At 49.3% G+C, this 23,270-nt stretch overlaps 1 protein-coding gene across 3 annotated transcripts in view; it reads left to right on the top strand.

Annotated features, from left to right (window-relative positions):
• Window positions 1-19,490, top strand: part of LOC141108807 (protein Wnt-7b-like) — a 39,912-nt gene extending 20,422 nt beyond the window's left edge. The window contains exons 2-4 of one of the 3 annotated variants that reach the window (XM_073600756.1): window positions 6,207-6,433; window positions 14,847-15,118; window positions 18,671-19,490. In XM_073600756.1, the coding sequence (XP_073456857.1) occupies window positions 6,207-6,433; window positions 14,847-15,118; window positions 18,671-19,150 (979 nt within the window). In that variant the 3' untranslated portion in view covers window positions 19,151-19,490. The remainder of the gene's footprint in view (window positions 1-6,206; window positions 6,434-14,846; window positions 15,119-18,670) is intronic. The other 2 variants (XM_073600755.1, XM_073600754.1) reach the window with 2 other exon arrangements.
• The last annotated feature ends 3,780 nt before the right edge of the window (window positions 19,491-23,270 follow it).

Genomic DNA, 23,270 nt, shown 5'->3' with positions numbered 1-23,270 from the left:
TGACCATACAGAATAACTGGGTCTTACTCATACTTCTTGGCTTGGTTTGTTGGAGAGAGACATGGCTGACTGCATGTCCCAGACAAGTTCTACTAGACACAAAGGCAAACGAATGCGTGGGATATGGGTGAGGCCTCAACGATGTTCTGATATATGATAAATTAGCATTCCTGCTTAATCACCTTTACTACGATAAGCTGCAAATATTTAATTAGATGGTTCCTTGGTGTCAAAGTAAACACTTAACACTCACTGGTTGTTGGGTGTAATGTATCGTAGGCGGTTGGGTGTTTGGCCTTTGTGTCTTTGGATGGATTTGTAGGCCATATCCATGAGCTTGATGTTATTGGGAGTTGTAGAGTTGTGTGTCAATGAGATGCATCATCGTCATTCCCAGTCACTGGTTCTATGTCTGTATGGAACTGAAAAGGACTGTATGTAACAAGTGCCCATGGCACTTACTGTGAATTTGATCCATGTGTTATATCTATAAAAAAAAAAGAAGATCCAACAGTTGCTGGTTATATTAGGAGCCACCTGCCCCCCGCAAGCCCTCCCCATTGCTAGTACTAGCCCCGCCCTATTTCAGGTGATCATTTACTCAAATATACCTTTGAGTAAATTATGGCTTCTAAATATCCAGGTCTCAATGGAATGCCATTGGATGCCTGTACTGTCCATCAATGTTTTAGTCTATGTAGGTCATGTTGGTGATGTAGTGTCCTTGTATAGTATGGCATAGAAAGTATTATGGTCCTGTACAGTGGTCGGTCATGTTGGTGGTGTAGCTTCCTTGTATAGTATGGCATTCTAACCCCCGGGATCTGTCACCCGGGGGTTAAAATGATAAAAGAGTAGATACATTTACAGTATCTTACAAAAGTAAGTACACCCCTCACATTTTTGTAATTATTTTCTTCTATCTTTTCATGTGACAACACTGAAGAAATGACACTTGTCTACAATGTAAAGTAGTGAGTGTACAGCTTGTATAACAGTGTAAATTTGCTGTCCCCTCAAAATAACTCAACACACAGCCATTAATGTCTAAACTGCTGGCAACAAAAGTCAGTACACCCCTAAGTGAAAATGTCCAAATTGGGCCGAAAGTGTCAATATTTTGTGTGGCCACCATTATTTTCCAGCACTGCCTTAACCCTCTGGGGCATGGAGGTCACCAGAGCTTCACAGGTTGTCACTGGAGTCCTCTTCCCCTCCTCCATGATGACATCACGGAGCTGGTGGATGTTAGAGACCTTGCGCTCCTCCACCTTCTGTTTGAGGATGTCCCACAGATGATCAATAGGGTTTAGGTCTGGAGACATGCTTGGCCAGTCCATCACCTTTACCCTCAGCTTCTTTAGCAAGGCAGTGGTGGTCTTGGAGGTGTGTTTGGGGTGGTTATCATTTTGGAATACTGCCCTGCGGTCCAGTCTCTGAAGGGAGGGGATCATGCTCTGCTTCAGTATGTCACAGTACATGTTGGCATTCATGGTTCCCTCAATGATCTGTAGCCCCCCAGTGCCGGCAGCACTCATGCAGCCCCAGACCATGACACTCCCACCACCATGCTTGACTGTAGACAAGACACACTTGTCTTTGTCCTCCTCACCTGGTTGCCCCCACACACGCTTGTCACCATCTGAACCAAATACGTTTATCTTGGTCTCATCAGACCACAGGACATGGTTCCAGTAATCCATGTCCTTAGTCTGCTTGTCTTCAGCAAACTGTTTGTGGACTTTCTTGTACATCATCTTTAGAAGAGGCTTCCTTCTGGGATGACAGCCATGCAGACCAATTTGATGCAGTGTGCGGCGTATGGTCTGAGCACTGACAGGCTGACCCCCCACCCCTACAACCTCTGCAGCAATGCTGGCAGCACTCATACGTCTATTTCCCTAAGACAACCTCTGGATATGACGCTGAGCATGTGACCTCAACTTCTTTGGTGGACCATGGCGAGGCCTGTTCTGAGTGGAACCTGTCCTGTTATACCGCTGTATGGTCTTGGCCACCATGCTGCAGCTCAGTTTCAGGGTCTTGGCAATTTTCTTATAGCCTAGGCCATCTTTATGTAGAGAAGCAATTCTTTTTTTTCAGATCCTCAGAGAGTTCTTTGCCATGAGGTGCCATGTTGAACTTCCAGTGACCAGTATGAGAGAGTGAGAGCGATAACACCAAATTTAACACACCTGCTCCCCATTCACACCTGGAGACCTTGTAACACTAACATGAGTCACATGACACCTCAGAGGGAAAATGGCCAATTGGGCCCAGTTTGGACATTTTCACTTAGGGGGTGTACTGACTTTTGTTGCCAGCGGTTTAGACATTAATGGCTGTGTGTTGAGTTATTTTGAGGGGACAGCAAATTTACACTGTTATACAAGCTGTACACTCACTACTTTACATTGTAGACAAGTGTCATTTCTTCAGTGTTGTCACATGAAAAGATAGAAGAAAAGATTTGCAAAAATGTGAGGGGTGTACTTACTTTTGTGAGATACTGTGTGTAGTCTTACAGATACAACCAGCCCCTTGAGGGCAACCATAATGCTGGAAATTGAGTTTGACACCGCTGTGATGTATTCTGTCCTTTAATAGCGTGGCATAGAATGTATTCTGGTCCTGTACGGAGGTGAGATCATGTTGGCAGAGTAGTGTCCTTGTATAGTATGGGTAGAATTGTATTTTGTAGCATGTACATGGGCGATGCCAACTTTGATGTTATGATTGGGATCAGCTCTTTTTTTTTTTTGGGTGGGCATCACACGGCACGCCTGTACGTATCTGCGGATCCTTGAACAGAAGAGCAGTGATAGCTGAGCTCACACTGTTCTGTGTCCTTGTTCCGTCAGCTCCTTCGCTTTCATCGGTCCCTGTGAGCATCCCATTTATTCCATGATAAATAAATAAATAAGAATGGGACTTTAGTGTTAAGTGACAGAGCGCTTGATCCCGCCGTGGAAAACACAGACGTTTTGTTCTGCGGGGTTGGCAGAGAAAGGCCCCTTGTGTTGTTGGTGGTTGAGGGGGGAAGGGGGGGTTCAGTTGCAGGCTGCGGATGGATGGATAGCGCATTTGATGACCTGTTATCTGCCACCACTCTGCGCCTGGTCTTTGCCCAGCTTGGCACTGGAGATGATAAGGCTTAACTCTGCATGGTCTGCAAACCTCCGGCGTTGCCAATTTGGTGGCTTGGTGGTTAGCACTTCTGCCTTGCAGTACAAGGGTCCTTGGTTCAAATCCCAGCTAGAAAACTATAGTCTGCACTGAGCTTCCTCCCTCACTCCTAAGACATACAGTGCATCCGGAAAGTATTCACAGCGCTTCACTTTTTCCACATTTTGTTATGTTACAGCCCTATTCCAAGATGGATTAAATTCATTATTTTCTTCAAAATTCTACAAACAATCCCCCATAATAACAACGTGAGAGAAGTTTGTTTGAAATATTAGCAAATTTATTATAAATAAAAAAGTAAAAAAATCCCATGTACATAAGTATCACAGGCCCCTCCCATGTACATAAGTATCACAGGCTCCTCCCATGTACATAAGTATCACAGACTCCTCCCATGTACGTAAGTATCACAGACTCCTCCCATGTACGTAAGTATCACAGGCTCCTCCCATGTACATAAGTATCACAGGCTCCTCCCATGTACATAAGTATCACAGGCTCCTCCCATGTATATAAGAATAACAGGCTCCTCCCATGTACATAAGTATCACAGGCTCCTCCCATGTACATAAGTATCACAGGCTCCTCCCATGTATATAAGAATCACAGACTCCTCCCATGTACGTAAGTATCACAGGCTCCTCCCATGTACATAAGTATCACAGGCTCCTCCCATGTACATAAGTATCACAGGCTCCTCCCATGTACATAAGTATCACAGGCTCCTCCCATGTACATAAGTATCACAGACTCCTCCCATGTATATAAGAATCACAGGCTCCTCCCATGTACATAAGTATCACAGACTCCTCCCATGTACGTAAGTATCACAGACTCCTCCCATGTACATAAGTATCACAGGCTCCTCCCATGTACGTAAGTATCACAGACTCCTCCCATGTACATAAGAATCACAGGCTCCTCCCATGTACATAAGAATCACAGGCTCCTCCCATGTACATAAGAATCACAGGCTCCTCCCATGTACATAAGTATCACAGGCTCCTCCCATGTACATAAGTATCACAGACTCCTCCCATGTACATAAGAATTACAGGCTCCTCCCATGTACATAAGTATCACAGACTCCTCCCATGTACATAAGAATTACAGGCTCCTCCCATGTACATAAGAATCACAGGCTCCTCCCATGTACACAAGTATCACAGGCTCCTCCCATGTACGTAAGTATCACAGACTCCTCCCATGTACGTAAGAATCACAGGCTCCTCCCATGTACACAAGTATCACAGGCTCCTCCCATGTACGTAAGTATCACAGACTCCTCCCATGTACATAAGTATCACAGTATCACAGGCTCCTCCCATGTACGTAAGTATCACAGACTCCTCCCATGTATATAAGAATCACAGGCTCCTCCCATGTACGTAAGTATCACAGGCTCCTCCCATGTACATAAGAATCACAGGCTCCTCCCATGTACATAAGAATCACAGGCTCCTCCCATGTACGTAAGTATCACAGGCTCCTCCTATGTACATAAGAATCACAGGCTCCTCCCATGTACATAAGAATCACAGGCTCCTCCCATGTACATAAGAATCACAGGCTCCTCCCATGTACATAAGAATCACAGGCTCCTCCCATGTACATAAGTATCACAGGCTCCTCCCATGTACATAAGTATCACAGACTCCTCCCATGTACATAAGAATTACAGGCTCCTCCCATGTACATAAGTATCACAGGCTCCTCCCATGTACATAAGAATTACAGGCTCCTCCCATGTACATAAGAATCACAGGCTCCTCCCATGTACATAAGTATCACAGGCTCCTCCCATGTACATAAGTATCACAGGCTCCTCACATGTACACAAGTATCACAGACTCCTCCCATGTACATAAGTATCACAGGCTCCTCCCATGTACATAAGTATCACAGGCTCCTCCCATGTACATAAGTATCACAGGCTCCTCCCATGTACATAAGAATCACAGGCTCCTCCCATGTACATAAGTATCACAGGCTCCTCCCATGTACATAAGTATCACAGGCTCCTCCCATGTACATAAGTATCACAGGCTCCTCCCATGTACATAAGTATCACAGGCTCCTCCCATGTACATAAGAATCACAGGCTCCTCCCATGTACATAAGTATCACAGGCTCCTCCCATGTACATAAGTATCACAGGCTCCTCCCATGTACATAAGTATCACAGGATCCTCACATGTGATACTTATGTACATGGGATTTTTTTACTTTTTTATTTTTAATTCATTTTCAAAGATCTCAAACAAACTTCTTTCCCGTTGTCATTATGGGGGATGTTTGTAGAGTTTAGAGGAAAATAATTAATTTAATCCATTTTGGAATAAGGCTGTAACATAACAAAATGTGGAAAAAGTGAAGCGCTGTGAATACTTTCCGGATGTTCTGTACTGATAGGGAAGATAAAGTCTCTGGCTAGTAAGAGCATTGTGGATTTTTTTACGTTATTGGAGACTGCAGAGGATATGGTTTTTAGTCATATTAAGGAAGGCATAATCATTATACAGCACTACAAAGCTGGCCATAGGGGCTAACAGAGACCACATAATCTCTGATCCCCTCTATGACCTTGGAGGACCACAGCAACAGCATGACGTCACTTCCGCTTTGGATTCTTTTTTTTTTTTTTTTAAAGCAAAAGACCAATTTTTTTAATTTATCTTTTGCTTTTAATGGTAGAGGAGAGATTTGGAGTCTTATAGACCTCAGATTTCCCCATAAAGAGAACTGCTAAAAAAAAAAAAAAAAAAAAAGTATAATGTTTGGGGGTTCAAAGTAATTTTCTAGCAAAAAAATACTGATGTAAACTTGTAAACAAAAAAGTCAGAGAAAAGGCGGGGACAGTGGGTAGAGATACATTGTATAGAATTTCATTGTAATTTATCTATATATTGTAGTCTGCGCTGCTTCCACCAATCACCGGCGAGATGGGGAGAGGCGGTCGGAGGCGGCCCTGGCAGTTATTCTTCATTCCTCATCTTTTTTTTCCCCCATCTCTCCTCCAGTGGGGTATCGTCTGTGCTGGCTCTCGGCGCTAGTATCATCTGCCGGAAAATGCCGGGCTTATCACCGAGACAGAGAAGCATCTGCGAGGCCCGTCCAGATGCCATGATCGCCATCGGTACCGGCGCTCGCCTGGGCACTGAGGAATGCCGCTACCAGTTCCAGCACAGCCGGTGGAACTGCACCTCCCTGGGGGAACCGAGTCTCTTTGGACCAGAGCTAAAAGTGGGTAGGTGTGGGGTCCTCAGTAGGTGTGGGGTGCCCAGTAGGTGTGGGGTACCCAGTAGTTGTGGGGTCCTCGGTAGGTGTGGGGTCCTCGGTAGGTGTGGGGTCCTCGGTAGGTGTGGGGTCCTCAGTAGTTGTGGGGTCCTCAGTAGGTGTGGGGTCCTCGGTAGGTGTGGGGTGCCCAGTAGGTGTGGGGTACCCAGTAGTTGTGGGGTCCTCGGTAGGTGTGGGGTCCTCGGTAGGTGTGGGGTCCTCGGTAGTTGTGGGGTCCTCGGTAGGTGTGGGGTCCTCAGTAGTTGTGGGGTCCTCAGTAGGTGTGGGGTCCTTGGTAGGTGTGGGGTGCCGGTAGGTGTGGGGTCCTCGGTAGGTGTGGGGTCCTCAGTAGTTGTGGGGTCCTCAGTAGGTGTGGGGTCCTTGGTAGGTGTGGGGTGCCCAGTAGGTGTGGGGTACCCAGTAGTTGTGGGGTCCTCGGTAGGTGTGGGGTCCTCGGTAGGTGTGGGGTCCTCGGTAGTTGTGGGGTCCTCGGTAGGTGTGGGGTCCTCGGTAGGTGTGGGGTCCTCAGTAGTTGTGGGGTCCTCGGTAGGTGTGGGGTCCTCGGTAGTTGTGGGGTCCTCGGTAGGTGTGGGGTCCTCGGTAGGTGTGGGGTCCTCAGTAGTTGTGGGGTCCTCAGTAGGTGTGGGGTCCTCGGTAGGTGTGGGGTGCCGGTAGGTGTGGGGTCCTCGGTAGGTGTGGGGTCCTCGGTAGGTGTGGGGTCCTCGGTAGTTGTGGGGTCCTCGGTAGGTGTGGGGTCCTCGGTAGGTGTGGGGTCCTCGGTAGGTGTGGGGTCCTCGGTAGGTGTGGGGTGCCGGTAGGTGTGGGGTCCTCGGTAGGTGTGGGGTCCTCGGTAGGTGTGGGGTCCTCGGTAGTTGTGGGGTCCTCGGTAGGTGTGGGGTCCTCAGTAGTTGTGGGGTCCTCGGTAGGTGTGGGGTCCTCGGTAGGTGTGGGGTCCTCGGTAGTTGTGGGGTCCTCGGTAGGTGTGGGGTCCTCGGTAGCTGTGGGTTCCTCGGTAGGTGTGGGGTCCTCGGTAGGTGTGGGGTGCTGGTAGGTGTGGGGTCCTCGGTAGTTGTGGGGTCCTCGGTAGGTGTAGGGTCCTCGGTAGGTGTGGGGTCCTCGGTAGTTGTGGGGTCCTCGGTAGGTGTGGGGTCCTCGGTAGTTGTGGGGTCCTCGGTAGGTGTGGGGTCCTCGGTAGGTGTGGGGTCCTCGGTAGGTGTGGGGTCCTCGGTAGGTGTGGGGTCCTCGGTAGTTGTGGGGTCCTCGGTAGGTGTGGGGTCCTCGGTAGTTGTGGGTTCCTCGGTAGGTGTGGGGTCCTCGGTAGGTGTGGGGTGCCGGTAGGTGTGGGGTCCTCGGTAGTTGTGGGGTCCTCGGTAGGTGTGGGGTCCTCGGTAGTTGTGGGGTCCTCGGTAGGTGTGGGGTCCTCGGTAGTTGTGGGGTCCTCGGTAGGTGTGGGGTCCTCGGTAGTTGTGGGTTCCTCGGTAGGTGTGGGGTCCTCGGTAGGTGTGGGGTGCCGGTAGGTGTGGGGTCCTCGGTAGTTGTGGGGTCCTCGGTAGGTGTGGGGTCCTCGGTAGTTGTGGGGTCCTCGGTAGGTGTGGGGTCCTCGGTAGCTGTGGGTTCCTCGGTAGGTGTGGGGTCCTCGGTAGGTGTGGGGTGCTGGTAGGTGTGGGGTCCTCGGTAGTTGTGGGGTCCTCGGTAGGTGTAGGGTCCTCGGTAGGTGTGGGGTCCTCGGTAGTTGTGGGGTCCTCGGTAGGTGTGGGGTCCTCGGTAGGTGTGGGGTCCTCAGTAGTTGTGGGGTCCTCAGTAGGTGTGGGGTGCCCAGTAGGTGTGGGGTACCCAGTAGTTGTGGGGTCCTCGGTAGGTGTGGGGTCCTCGGTAGGTGTGGGGTCCTCGGTAGGTGTGGGGTCCTCAGTAGTTGTGGGGTCCTCAGTAGGTGTGGGGTCCTTGGTAGGTGTGGGGTGCCCAGTAGGTGTGGGGTACCCAGTAGTTGTGGGGTCCTCGGTAGGTGTGGGGTCCTCGGTAGGTGTGGGGTCCTCGGTAGTTGTGGGGTCCTCGGTAGGTGTGGGGTCCTCAGTAGTTGTGGGGTCCTCAGTAGTTGTGGGGTCCTCAGTAGGTGTGGGGTCCTTGGTAGGTGTGGGGTGCCGGTAGGTGTGGGGTCCTCGGTAGGTGTGGGGTCCTCAGTAGTTGTGGGGTCCTCAGTAGGTGTGGGGTCCTTGGTAGGTGTGGGGTGCCCAGTAGGTGTGGGGTACCCAGTAGTTGTGGGGTCCTCGGTAGGTGTGGGGTCCTCGGTAGGTGTGGGGTCCTCGGTAGGTGTGGGGTCCTCAGTAGTTGTGGGGTCCTCGGTAGGTGTGGGGTCCTCGGTAGTTGTGGGGTCCTCGGTAGGTGTGGGGTCCTCGGTAGGTGTGGGGTCCTCAGTAGTTGTGGGGTCCTCAGTAGGTGTGGGGTCCTCGGTAGGTGTGGGGTGCCGGTAGGTGTGGGGTCCTCGGTAGGTGTGGGGTCCTCGGTAGGTGTGGGGTCCTCGGTAGTTGTGGGGTCCTCGGTAGGTGTGGGGTCCTCAGTAGTTGTGGGGTCCTCGGTAGGTGTGGGGTCCTCGGTAGGTGTGGGGTCCTCGGTAGTTGTGGGGTCCTCGGTAGGTGTGGGGTCCTCGGTAGCTGTGGGTTCCTCGGTAGGTGTGGGGTCCTCGGTAGGTGTGGGGTGCTGGTAGGTGTGGGGTCCTCGGTAGTTGTGGGGTCCTCGGTAGGTGTAGGGTCCTCGGTAGGTGTGGGGTCCTCGGTAGTTGTGGGGTCCTCGGTAGGTGTGGGGTCCTCGGTAGTTGTGGGGTCCTCGGTAGGTGTGGGGTCCTCGGTAGGTGTGGGGTCCTCGGTAGTTGTGGGGTCCTCGGTAGGTGTGGGGTCCTCGGTAGTTGTGGGTTCCTCGGTAGGTGTGGGGTCCTCGGTAGGTGTGGGGTGCCGGTAGGTGTGGGGTCCTCGGTAGTTGTGGGGTCCTCGGTAGGTGTGGGGTCCTCGGTAGTTGTGGGGTCCTCGGTAGGTGTGGGGTCCTCGGTAGTTGTGGGGTCCTCGGTAGGTGTGGGGTCCTCGGTAGTTGTGGGTTCCTCGGTAGGTGTGGGGTCCTCGGTAGGTGTGGGGTGCCGGTAGGTGTGGGGTCCTCGGTAGTTGTGGGGTCCTCGGTAGGTGTGGGGTCCTCGGTAGTTGTGGGGTCCTCGGTAGGTGTGGGGTCCTCGGTAGGTGTAGGGTCCTCGGTAGGTGTGGGGTCCTCGGTAGGTGTGGGGTCCTCGGTAGTTGTGGGGTCCTCGGTAGGTGTGGGGTCCTCGGTAGTTGTGGGGTCCTCGGTAGGTGTGGGGTCCTCGGTAGTTGTGGGGTCCTCGGTAGGTGTGGGGTGCCGGTAGGTGTGGGGTGCCCAGTCCCGCTAATAAAACAGTCCTGCTTACACAGGAGTCCCCATCAGAATCCCCCTTACATTAGAGTTCCCCCTGACATCAAGGTCCCCCCCCCTACATCAGAGTCCCCCTTACATCAGAATAACCCCTTACACCAGGGTCCCCATCAGCCCCCCTTACATCAGAGTCCCCTTATATCGGAGTCCCCATCAGAATCCTCTTAACATTAGAGTTCCCCCCAACATCAGATTTTCCCTCAGAAATCTCCCTGACATCAGACTCTTCCTTACATCAGAATCTCAATCAGAGCCCCTCCTTACATCAGAGTCTCTATCAGAGCCCCCCTTACATCAGAGTCTCTATCAGAGCCCCCCTTACATCAGAATCTCAATCAGAGCCCCTCCTTACATCAGAGTCTCTATCAGAGCCCCCTTACATCAGAATCTCAATCAGAGCCCCCCTTACATCAGAATCTCCATCAGAGCCCCCCTTACATCAGAATCTCAATCAGAGCCCCCCCTTACATCAGAGTCTCCATCAGAGCCCCCCTTACATCAGAGTCTCCATCAGAGCCCCTCCTTACATCAGCTGCCATACGGATAAGAAAAAAAAATAAGCTGGTGGGATGTTCTTGTGGTCCTGCCGAGTATATTGGCGCCCGGCCATAAGAACTCTTGCAGTCCTTGTACAGCAGATCTCGCAGAGGAGGGGGAAGAAGCAGCACAAAGAAGCCAGTCATGTGTGCTGTAGTGCAAGGAACACACTGATAGGAGGAGAGAGCAGAGTGACAGGGAGATGAACTCATCAGTCTGCTGCGGGGAGGGGGGCGGGGAGGCGGATTCTCCAGGTGATGACTCCACCTACTGTATACTGAAAAGATCACTTTTTGGGGCGGAGTGCCCCTTTAACGCCAATCCAGCGATGACACGACCTGTCATTAGGATTTCTACAACAGTCTGCAGAGTCCCGTCACCCACCTAAAGCCCTTCCCCCGTCATTTCCCCTAATCCTCCGCAGCTTACGATCGGTGAAATCACCGGATTACCCGACTTATATATATAATAATAATAACCAGCAATGTACACAGCGCTGTCATAACTCCCCCCCCCCCCCAATATAAATACTTCACCGTCTGCAGGGAACCTTCTACATAACAAAAGACGCCCCCCCCTCCCGGGACTCGGCTCCCAGTATGACCATTGTGAAAACGATCGTCCAGATTCCATCGTCTCCGGATAGTAAATCTGCCCCGAGTGTGCCTGGGGGGGGATATGGGGGGGGAGGGGCTTATTATACAGATATTATCTATTATACCTCAATCCAGTATTGTTATATTTATATATTATGTGTGAATTATTTATTTATAAAATTCATTATTTATACAAATTTAAAACATTTTTAATTTTTAACCCCCTCAATACCGGCCACTCCCCCCCCCCCCCCCTTCCTGCCCAGGCCAGTTTTCAGTTTTCAGCTCCGTCACACTTTGAATGACAATTGGATGTACACAGAGGACATTTTTTTTTTTTTTTTTTACACAAATAGAGCTTTCTTTTGGTGGTATTTAATCAGCGCTGGGGGGGGGGGGGGGGGGGGGGGGGGCAGTTATTTTTTGCTAAAGAAACGGCACTGGTGGGCACTAATAGGCACTGGTAGGTGGCACTGATAGGAAGCGCAGATAGGTGGCACTGATGATGAGGCACTGGTAGGCACTGATGGGTGGCACTGATGAGCACTGATAGGCATTGGTAGGTGGCACTGATGGGCATTGATTGGCAGCACTGATGGGCACTGATTGGCAGCACTGGATAGCAGTACTGATGGGCACTGGTAGGTGGCACTGGATAGCAGTACTGATGGGCACTGGTAGGTGGCACTGGATAGCAGTACTGATGGGCACTGGTAGGTGGCACTGGATAGCAGTACTGATGGGCACTGATGGGTGGCACTGGATAGCAGTACTGATGGGCACTGGTAGGTGGCACTAGATAGCAGTACTGATGGGCACTGGTAGGTGGCACTGGATAGCAGTACTGATGGGCACTGGTAGGTGGCACTGGATAGCAGTACTGATGGGCACTGATGGGTGGCACTGGATAGCAGTACTGATGGGCACTGGATAGCAGTCCTGATGGGCACTGGTAGGTGGCACTGGATAGCAGTACTGATGGGCACTGGTAGGTGGCACTGGATAGCAGTACTGATGGGCACTGATGGGTGGCACTGGATAGCAGTACTGATGGGCACTGGTAGGTGGCACTGGATAGCAGTACTGATGGGCACTGGTAGGTGGCACTGGATAGCAGTACTGATGGGCACTGGATAGCAGTACTGATGGGCACTGATGGGTGACACTGGATAGCAGTACAGATGGGCATTGGTAGGTGGTACTGGATAGCAGTACAGATGGGCATTGGTAGGTGGTACTGGATAGCAGTACAGATGGGCACTGGATAGCAGTCCTGATGGGCACTGGTAGGTGGCACTGGATAGCAGTACTGATGGGCACTGATGGGTGGCACTGGATAGCAGTACTGAGGGGCACTGGTAGGTGGCACTGGATAGCAGTACTGATGGGCACTGGTAGGTGGCACTGGATAGCAGTACTGATGGGCACTGGATAGCAGTACTGATGGGCACTGATGGGTGACACTGGATAGCAGTACAGATGGGCATTGGTAGGTGGTACTGGATAGCAGTACAGATGGGCATTGGTAGGTGGTACTGGATAGCAGTACAGATGGGCACTGGTAGGTGGCACTGGATAGCAGTACAGATGGGCACTGGTTAGCAGCAGTGGCTGTCGCTGTGGGACTGATGTCCCCTTTACACAAGCTTGTAATCACCTTATTTTATTCTCTTCATGTTGTCAACGTGAGAAATAAAAATGCAGATTACCGTCTTCTGTTTACATCATGTGATCAGCTATCATTGGCTGACAGGTGATCACGTGGTAAAGGGCCAGGATCTGCGTTTTTTTTCCCCACGCTCACTTTTAGGTGGACCGACCCTTTCGATAAGTCAAATATATATATATATAAATTAGAATTTCAGTAAATGATGCACACGTGATGTTTATATATATAGATACATATATAGCTGAATATCATGTGTGCATTATTTAATGAAATTCTAATTTACATATATATATATATTTGACTTATCGAAAGGGTCGGTCCACCTAAAAGTGAGAGCAGAGAGTCTAACAGCTCCTTAGCTACAAATCACAATGACATCCAACGCATTTCAGCCACAAAATCCCCCTTCATCAGGGCTGCACCTTTCTACTGGTCACTGATGTACGCTATACGCCAGCAGCGGCGGGTGGGCTACACACACATACACTACCAGAGGCTTCAACAGCTGAGAATGTGTGTAAATATGACAAACCGAACATCAGCTGTTATGTGGAAAGTGATTGGGTGGCTGTACAGGAGCAGGATGGCTTCCATGCAACTCCAGTGCATTTTCTACCCCCCCCGCCATGCTTCACATGTTCTGCTCTCCCACCTGGCGGGTGCTGCTAAATAGAGGGGGAGGGAGGCTAGCGAATGTCAATTCACTGATCTCCCCTTCTCTGTCTATCTGGTCTGTAAAGGTACAGCCTACCTAGGAACACACACCGCTCCTGACTGACATCCAGCCGTCAAGGCGGGGCGAAACGCATCAGGGGGGCGTGGTTTGCAGAGGAGTGACGGCTGAAGCTGTTTCCTACTCTTATCTCACATGGGCTCAGCCAGGAGAGGGGCGCCTCTTTCAATTACAGCCATCAAGACATGTTGATAGCGGGGTGTCCGGGGATGGCACAGTGGCAGCGTTTGATGGGCACAGTGGCAGCATTTGAGGACACAGTGACTGCATTTGATGGCACAGTGGCAGCGTTTGGGCACAGGGGCGTTTTGGCTAAGTGGTGTTTGGGCACAGTGGCAGCGTTTGATGGGCACAGTGGCAGCGTTTGATGGGCACAGTGGCAGTGTTTGATGGGCACAGTGGCAGCGTTTTATGGGCACAGTGGCAGCGTTTTATGGGCACAGTGGCAGTGTTTGATGGGCACAGTGGCAGCGTTTTATGGGCACAGTGGCAGCGTTCTATGGGCACAGTGGCAGCGTTTGGGCACAGTGGCAGTGTTTGATGGGCACAGTGGCAGCGTTTTATGGGCACAGTGGCAGCGTTTGATGGGCACAGTGGCAGCGTTTGGGCACAGGGGCGTTTTGGCTAAGTGGTGTTTGGGCACAGTGGCAGTGTTTTTTGGGCACAGTGGCAGCGTTTGATGGGCACAGTGGCAGCGTTTGATGGGCACAGTGGCAGCGTTTGGGCACAGTGGCTGCAATTGATTTTTTTTCAAAAAATTTTTGCGCCCCCCCAAAAAAAAATGTTTGAGCACCAGCCCCCACTGGTTGGAGCCCACCCAAGGTGTGTTAGAATAGCGAATGAATATTTCCTATTCTAACAATGAATCGCCTCTCCGCCAATCAGGAAGCGCGGGTGTGAGACGCGTTTCCTGATTGGCCCGAAAAGGAGAAGCGTTCTGCTTGGCCCCTTGAGGAGGAGGGAGGAGACGGAGCCGCCGAGCGGGGGGAAGGAGATGCCCGCTCTCGATGATGAGAGCTGGGGAAGCCTCCCGTGGTTGAGGTAGGAGAACAATGGGGTGGCCCCTAAAATTCACACATCTAGGTGTCGTCCTGGGGTGGTAACCTCAACCTGGACTCCAACCAGGCCAACGCGTTTCACTCCGCCCCCCGGAGGAGCTTAGTCATGATCCCCAGTGCATTTGGGTGCATTGTTTGCCGCCCCACCCAAAAAAAATTAAAAATGTCCGCCAGCCGCCACTGGACCCAGCGATGACATCACCGGGACTAAAGTAAGGACTGTCATGAAAATGGAAAGCTTTAATATAAAGAGGGTGGATTGGGAGGAACCAGGGAAGGCAAAACAGAAGCTCTAAAATGTTGATAACAACAAAACTCCAATCTCTTTCCATGTTATTTATTTTTTTTCCTTCGCTGACCAGGCAGCCGAGAAACCGCCTTTTATTACGCCATCCTGTCAGCTGGCATCGCCCACACCATCACCAACGCCTGCAGCCACGGCAACCTGACCAACTGCGGCTGCGACCGGGAGAAGCACGGCCACCACGACCCCGAGAAGGGATGGCGATGGGGCGGGTGCTCCGCCGACGTGAAACACGGCATTCGCCTGTCCCGCGAGTTCCTGGACGCCCGGGAGGTGAAGCGCAACGCCCGCACCTTGATGAACCTCCACAACAACCTGGTGGGGAGAAAGGTAGAGTCGCCCGCCACTTTCCTTACTCACAAGTTATTTCGGGCTCAACCCGCTCGCTGACCGTATACCGTATAAATACAGCGGCAGGGCGGCCCTTCAGGTACGTGATCCTGCACTTCCAGGTCTGGGGCGCACACGTGCACCTCCGGCGACCCCGCTCCTGCTGTGATTGGACACAGCGAGGGCCAATCAGCGGGTCCGGCAGACTTGATGTCCGCTGGGACACGCTGGTCGTTCAGGACAGAAGCAGGACGGTGGTCTGCCTATGTAAACAAGGCAGATCACCGTTCTGTAAGTAGGGAAGGTAGTGATCCTGTGTTCCTGCAACGCAGAGACACGGACCTCTGCCTTCCCATAGTACAAGCCCCTCCCCCCCCCCCACAGTAACCAATCACAATTTAGGAACACATTTAACCCTTTAATCGCCCCCTGATGTTAACCCCTTCCCAGCCAGTGTCTGTTTATAAACATCGAACATCGATCAGACAGGAGATTGAGAGATACAAAGTAACACTGTTTACTAAACATTTATCAGACGGGAGATAAAGGGATACAAAGTAACATTGTTTATAAACATTGATCGGATGGGTGATGGAGAGATACAAAGTAACATTTATAAATATTTAGCAGACAGGAATAGATAAAAAAGTAACATTGTTTATAAACATTGATCAGACAGGAGATAAAGAGACACAAAGTAACATTGTTTATAAACATTGATCAAACGGGAGATAAAGGGATACAAAGTAACATTGTTTATAAACATTGTTCAGACAGGAGATAGAGAGATACAAAGTAACATTGTTTATAAACATTGATCAGAAAGGAGATAGAGAGATACAAAGTAACATTGTTTATAAACATTGATCAGAAAGGAGATAGAGAGATACAAAGTAACATTGTTTATAAACATTGATCAGACGGGAGATAAAGGGATACAAAGTAACATTGTTTATAAACATTGATCAGAAAGTAGATAGAGAGATACAAAGTAACATTGTTTATAAACATTGATCAGACAGGAGATAGAGAGATACAAAGTAACATTGTTTATAAACATTGACCAGACGGGAGATAAGAGAGATACAAAGTAACATTGTTTATAAACATTGATCAGACTAGAGATCGAGAGATACAAAGTAACATTGTTTATAAACATTGACCAGACGGGAGATAGAGAGATACAAAGTAACATTGGTTATAAACATTGATCAGACAGGAGATAGAGAGATACAAAGTAACATTGTTTATAAACATTGATCAGACAGGAGATAGAGAGATACAAAGTAACATTGTTTATAAACATTGACCAGACGGGAGATAAGAGAGATACAAAGTAACATTGTTTATAAACATTGATCAGACAGGAGATAGAGAGATACAAAGTAACATTGTTTATAAACATTGATCAGAAAGGAGATAGAGAGATACAAAGTAACATTGTTTATAAACATTGATCAGACAGGAGATAGAGAGATACAAAGTAACATTGTTTATAAACATTGATCAGACGGGAGATAAAGAGATACAAAGTAACATTGTTTATAAACATTGATCAGACAGGAGATAGAGAGATACAAAGTAACATTGTTTATAAACATTGATCAGACGGGAGATAAAGGGATACAAATTAACATTGTTTATAAACATTGAGCAGAAAGGAGATGGAGAGATACAAAGTAACATTGTTTATAAACATTGATCAGACAGGTGATAGAGAGATACAAAGTAACATTGTTTATAAACATTGATCAGACGGGAGATAAAGGGATACAAAGTAACATTGTTTATAAACATTGATCAGATGGGAGATGGAGAGATACAAAGTAACATTGTTTATAAACATTGATCAGATGGGAGATGGAGAGATACAAAGTAACATTGTTTATAAACATTGATCAGATGGGAGATAGAGAGATACAAAGTAACATTGTTTATAAACATTGATCAGATGGGAGATAGAGAGATACATTCAGTTGGACATACGAAGCTTCATTGGTGCTCCTTTTTGATCGTCGTTTTGGATCACTACCATTGCTGGGTTCACCAGATTCCAGTGATCTCCCCCGACTACACACCCGCAGATTATCCTTTGTATCAGTGTCCAGCAATCCACCAATTCTTCGGTCTCAAGATTTTTATTGCTGTCTGTCCCATCCATCCCTGTCTGGGTGACAATGTTGTCACTAAAGCAGGAAGTGAGGGGAAGTCTCCCCAATGCTGCGCAAACTGCGGGCACCATATAAATCCCGAATAATAACAACAACATGATCACAAAACAGTAAAAAAAAAAAAAAGATTCCCTCTTTGCAGCACTTTATGAAGGAATGTGCTCCTGTTTTATTTCTTGGGGGTCGGATCTCACAAAGCTTTACCAGAAAATAATTTTAGAAACAGCCGACTGCTTTGAGCAATTCGATCCGATGCAGCCCTGCAGCAAAAAGTGTTCCTTCTTTGAAGAGTGAAATCTGCTTTTTTTGGGTCAAACAGTTCAATTCGCTTCCTGCAAAGTTTTTTTTTTTTTTTTTTAATGTCAAACGCCAATATCAGATTTCATACACACATATACACTATATAACCAAAAGTATTGGGACGCCTGCCTTTACACGCACATGAACTTTTATTGGCATCCCAGTCTTAGTCCGTAGGGTTCAATATTGAGTTGGCTCCGCCCCTTTGCACCTCTAACAGCTCTTCTGGGAAGGCCGTCCACAAGGTTTAGGAGGGTGTCTATGGGAATGTTTGACCATTCTTCCAGAAGAGCATTTGTGAGGTCAGGCACTGATGTTGGACGAGAAGACCTGGCTAGTAGTCTGCGCTCTGATTCATCCCAAAGGTGTTCTATCTGGTTGAGTTCCTCCACCCCAAACTCGCTCATCCATGTCTTTATGGACCTTGCTTTGTGCACTGGTGGGCAGTCATGTTGGAACAGGAAGGGGACATCCCCAAACTGTTCCCACAAAGTTGGGAGCATGAAATTGTCCAAAATGTCTTGGTATGCTGACGCCTTAAGAGTTCCCTTCACTGGAACTAAGGGGCCAAACCCAACCCCTGAAAAACAACCCCCCACCATAATCCCCCCTCCACCAAATGGTTTGGACCAGTCCATAAAGCAAGGTCCATAAAGACATGGATGAGCGAGTTTGGAGTGGAGGAACTTGACTGGCATCAACCCGATAGAACACCTTCGAGATGAATTAGAGCGGAGACTGCGAGCCAGGCCTTCTCGGCCAACATCAGTGCCTGACCTCACAAATGCTCTTCTGGAAGAATGGTCAAACATTCCCATAGACACCCTCCTAAACCTTGTGGACGGCCTTCCCAGAAGAGTTGAAGCTGTTATAGCTGCAAAGGGCGGAGCCAACTCAATATTGAACCCTACGGAACTAAGACTGGGATGCCATTAAAGTTCATGTGCGTGTAAAGGCAGGCGTCCCAATACTTTTGGTAATATAGTGTAGTTCTGCCTTATTGTAGAAGAAGAAGAAGGAGGAGGAAGAACTGTTATAATTTGATGCTAATGTTGTTTCTCATGACATCTCCTCCTTCTAGATCTTAGAGAAGAACGTCCGCCTGGAGTGCAAGTGCCACGGAGTTTCGGGTTCCTGCACGGTGAAGACTTGTTGGGTCACCCTGCCTCATTTCCGAGAGGTGGGCTACATGCTGAGGGAGCGCTACAAGGAGGCGGTGATGGTGGAGGCCGTCAGAGGGAGGCGCCAGCAGCTGCCCACCTTCCTGAAGCTGAAGAACCCTCAGAGCTACAACAAGCCGGCCGAGACCGACCTGGTCTACGTGGACAGCTCCCCCAACTTCTGTGAGAGGGACAATGCCACGGGGAGCATGGGCACCTACGGGCGCCTGTGTAACCGCACGTCCGCGCTGTCCGACAGCTGTGAACACCTGTGCTGCGGTCGCGGATATAAAACCTTCCAGTACACCCACACGTGGCAGTGCCACTGCAAGTTCCACTGGTGTTGCCACGTGACGTGCAGCACGTGCAGCGAAAGGACGCAAGCCTATACGTGCAATTGAAATATTAGGACGTTGGTGTTGGGTGGGATTGGAAGACGATCGTGGTATTTGCCGATTGTGGTGCAGAATCTGAGCGGCTTTTCTATGCTGCTGTTTCTTGACAGTATACACGACGTACACTTCCTTCCCTCAAGGGACCCGCCCCTTCTGCCTACCCCCCCCCCCAGGGGCCGCAACTGATGACATCACTATGCTCACAACCTCGGCAACATCTCCGTACAGTGCCGGGACAAGGTCAACTAGCTTCAAGGGCAAAGATGCCAAAACTCCTCCCCCCCCCAAAAAAAATTTGAGCACTAATCTTCACACTTTATGCTCTTCTGAGTATAAATCCCCCCCCCCTCCAAAAAACCCCACTCCCAGCACAAATCCCGACCAACCCCCCCCCCCTCCTATCACAAATCCTCTACCCTTCCAATTTCTCCTCTGAACATAAATCTCCCCCCCCCCCTCTAAATCCCCCACTCCCAGCACTAATCCTCCTCCTCTGAGCATAAATGCTCTCCCCTCCCCCTTTCAAAAACCCCACTCCCAGCACTAATCCCCCCTCCCAGCACTAATCCCCCCTCTTAGCACAAATCCTCTACCCCTCAAATTTCCCCTCTGAGCGTAAATGTTCCCCTTCAAAATCCCCACTCCCAGCACAAATCCCCCTCCTAGCACAAATCATCTACCCCTCAAATTTCCCCTCTAAGATGAAATCCCCCCTCCCCCCTCCAAATACCCCACTCCCAGCACAAGCCCCCCCCCCCTCAAAATCCTCCCTCCTAGCACAAATCCTCTACCCCTCAAGTTTCCCCTCTCTGAGCATAAATTTTCACCCCCCTCCAAGTCCCCCTCTTTGAGCACAAATCCCCCCCAAATCTCCCCTCTTAGCACAAATCCTCTACCCCTCAAGTTTCCCCTCTGAGCGTAAATGTTCCCCCTTCCAAATACCCCACTCCCAGCACAAACCCTCCCCAAATTCCCCCTCCTAGCACAAATCCTCTACCCCTCAAACTTCCCCTCTAAGATTAAATGCCCCCCCCCCCTTTCCAAATACCCCACTCCCAGCACAAATCCCTCCCCCCAAATCGTCCATCCTAGCACAAATTCTCTACCCCTCAAGTTTCCCTTCTGAGCATAAATTCTCATCCCCCTCCAAATCCCCCTCTGAGCACAAATCTCCCCCCTAATCCCTTCTCCCAGCACAAATTCTCTACCTCTCAGATTTCCCCTCTTACAGTACCGGGACAAGGTCATCTAGCGCCAAAAGCAAAGATGCCAAACGGCTCCCCCCTTCCCAAAATGTATGAGCATTATGTGTCTGCAAAAATCCCCCCCCCCCCCAAAAAAAAATTGAGCATTAATCTTCACACTTCACGCTCCTAACACTTCATCCCCCACTCCCAGCACAAATCCTCTACCCCTCAAATTTACCGTCTCAGCATAAATGCGCCCCCTCCCTTCCAAATACCCTACTCCCAGCACAAATCCCCACTAAATCCTCTACCCCTCATATTTCTCCTCTGAGCATAAATCCCCCCCCCTTCCAAATCCCCTACTCCCATCCCCACTCCTAGCACTAGTCCTCCACCCCTCAAATTTCTCCTCGGGGCATAAATCCCACCCCCCTTCCAAACCCCCAAGTCCCAGCACAAATCCCCCTTCCTAGCACAAATCCTCTACCTCTCAAATTACCCCTCTGGGGATAAATACTCTCAGCCCCTTCAAATGCCCCAAATCTTAGCACAAATCCCCCCTCCCAAGTCCCTTCTCTATAGCACTAATCCCCCCCCCCCAAATTCCCCTCCTAGCACAAATCCCCCAATCATCCCTCCTAGCATAACTCCTCCCATCCCATCACCCTTCCTAACAGAAATCCACCCCCTAGTACAACCCCCCCTTCTCCAAATCACCCCTTCTAGCACAACCCCCCAGCGCCCAGGGCAGCCACACCCCTTGCCCACCCCTTTTCCCGGCCCTATGTCCTTTTATTCCTATTGGCCCATCACTAGGATGGGATGTTTCATTGGCCAATAGGAATGCCTTGGGAGGTAGAAGAGGGCGGTCAAGCTTTGGCACTAATAGGAACTATATGAACGGTGGATGGAAACTGAATAAACATCAGCGGTAGAGGGCTGGCAAACAGTGGCTCTTGTTACGTCAGCAAAGGAGAAGAAGGTTGTATCCACTCCACATAGTATGGTGGCCGTGTCCTCCGTCCGGATATTTGTGGTTGTACCTGAATACCTATAGACACAACCGTTCCGTCATTGTTGTTTATGGGCTAGTAGCAGGATACGTAGGTGTCGTATTCAAGTTGATTATTTGGCCCCCTCTTTCTTCCAGCATTGGCCCTCAGCTGCGATACCAAGAGTGGCCACCGAGGGGGGGGCAACCATCACCGTGCTTCCTCTGATCAAACTACAACTTCTCTAACCAATGACATCCCCCAAGCAGCTCTTACATACTGACCTGCCTTCTTTTACTAAGCCCCGCCCACGAGGAACATCTCCAGGCTTTGTCTGCCTGCGCTCTTGCATAAACTACAACTATTGACAGTTTTAAGAGTTCTTTTATATTACACTGGAAAATGTTACTGATCTGACTCTCTAAGCATATAGTATGTCTATTTATATGTATGTATGTATTATAAAAAAAAAAAAAATGTATTTTTATGTCTAACTCTCCAAAGGGTGAAATGAGCTGCCAGTGAGATCTGAATCTTGGATTGCAGTTTTGCTTAAGATTTTTTTTATTTAATTCTCGGTGAATGTGAATACAGGAAGGAAATCAAATATGACTTATTTTATTTATTGGGAGGGGGGAGTATTTTAGTGAAGAATTATAAGAAATAACTGCGTTGAATTTTGCTTGCGATGAATACATGTCTGTACACTGAAATGTCTCCCTTTTTATAGATTTCAGCAGTTTGCGTATAGGAACACAGCTGGGATCACAGGCGTGTGCGCATGGGGTGTGCCTGGGCACACCTTAATCACCCCATAAGGGCCCCCCGTGTTCCTCCCGCCTTCCCCTGCAGAGCTGCCTGCTTCCCTCCTCTCCTCCCCAACCGGCTGCTGCGGGGGATGTTTCAGAATGGAGTGCAGAAGAAGGGGCCAGTAAATATGTAATTTACTGGTCCCTTCCTTTACTACAGTGAGGGAAAAAAAGTATTTGATTGGCTGCTGATTTTGTACTGACAAAGAAACGATCAGTCTATCATTTTAATGGTCGGTTTCATTTTAACAGTGAGAGACAGAATAACAACAAAAATATCCAGAAAAACGCATTTCAAAAAAGTTATAAATTGATTAGAAATTTAATGAGTGAAATAAGTATTTGATCCCCTATCAATCAGCAAGATTTCTGGCTCCCAGGTGTCTTCTATACAGGTAACAAGCTGAGATTAGGAGCACTCTCTCTCTCTTAAAGGGAGTGCTCCTAAGCTCAGCTTGTTCCCTGTATAAAAGACACCTGTCCACAGAAGCAATCAATCAGATTCCAATCTCTCCACCATGGCCAAGACCAAAGAGCTGTCCAAGGATGTCGGGGACAAGATTGTAGACCTACACAAGGCTGGAATGGGCTACAAGACCCTCACCAAGCAGATCGGTGAGAGGGTAACAACAGTTGGTGCAATTATTCGCATATGGAAGAAACACAAAATAACTGTCAACCTCCCTCAGTCTGGGGCTCCATACAAGATCTCACCTCGTGGAGTTTCAATGATCATGAGAACGGTGAGGAATCAGCCCAGAACTACACAGGAGAATCTTGTCAAGGATCTCAGCTGGGACCATAGTCACCAAGAAAACAATCGGTAACACACTACACCGTGAAGGACTGCAACCCTTGGACGGTCCCCCTGCTCTAGAAATCACATGTACAGGTCTGTCTGAAGTTTGCTAATGAACATCTGAATGATTCAGAGGAGAACTGGGGGAAAGTGTTGTGGTCAGATGAGACCAAAATCCAGCTCTTTGGCATCAACTCAACTCGCCGTGTTTGGAGGAGGAGGAGGAATGCTGCCTGTGACCCCAAGAACAACCCCAAGAACACCATCCCCCACCATCAAACATGGAGGTGGAAATATTATGCCTTTGGGGGTGTTTTTCTGCTAAGGGGACAGGACAAC

This window comes from Aquarana catesbeiana, linkage group LG09 (genome assembly GCF_042186555.1).
Source record: "Aquarana catesbeiana isolate 2022-GZ linkage group LG09, ASM4218655v1, whole genome shotgun sequence".
Taxonomy (NCBI): domain Eukaryota; kingdom Metazoa; phylum Chordata; class Amphibia; order Anura; family Ranidae; genus Aquarana; species Aquarana catesbeiana.
This window is presented reverse-complemented; position numbering and strand designations above follow the sequence as displayed.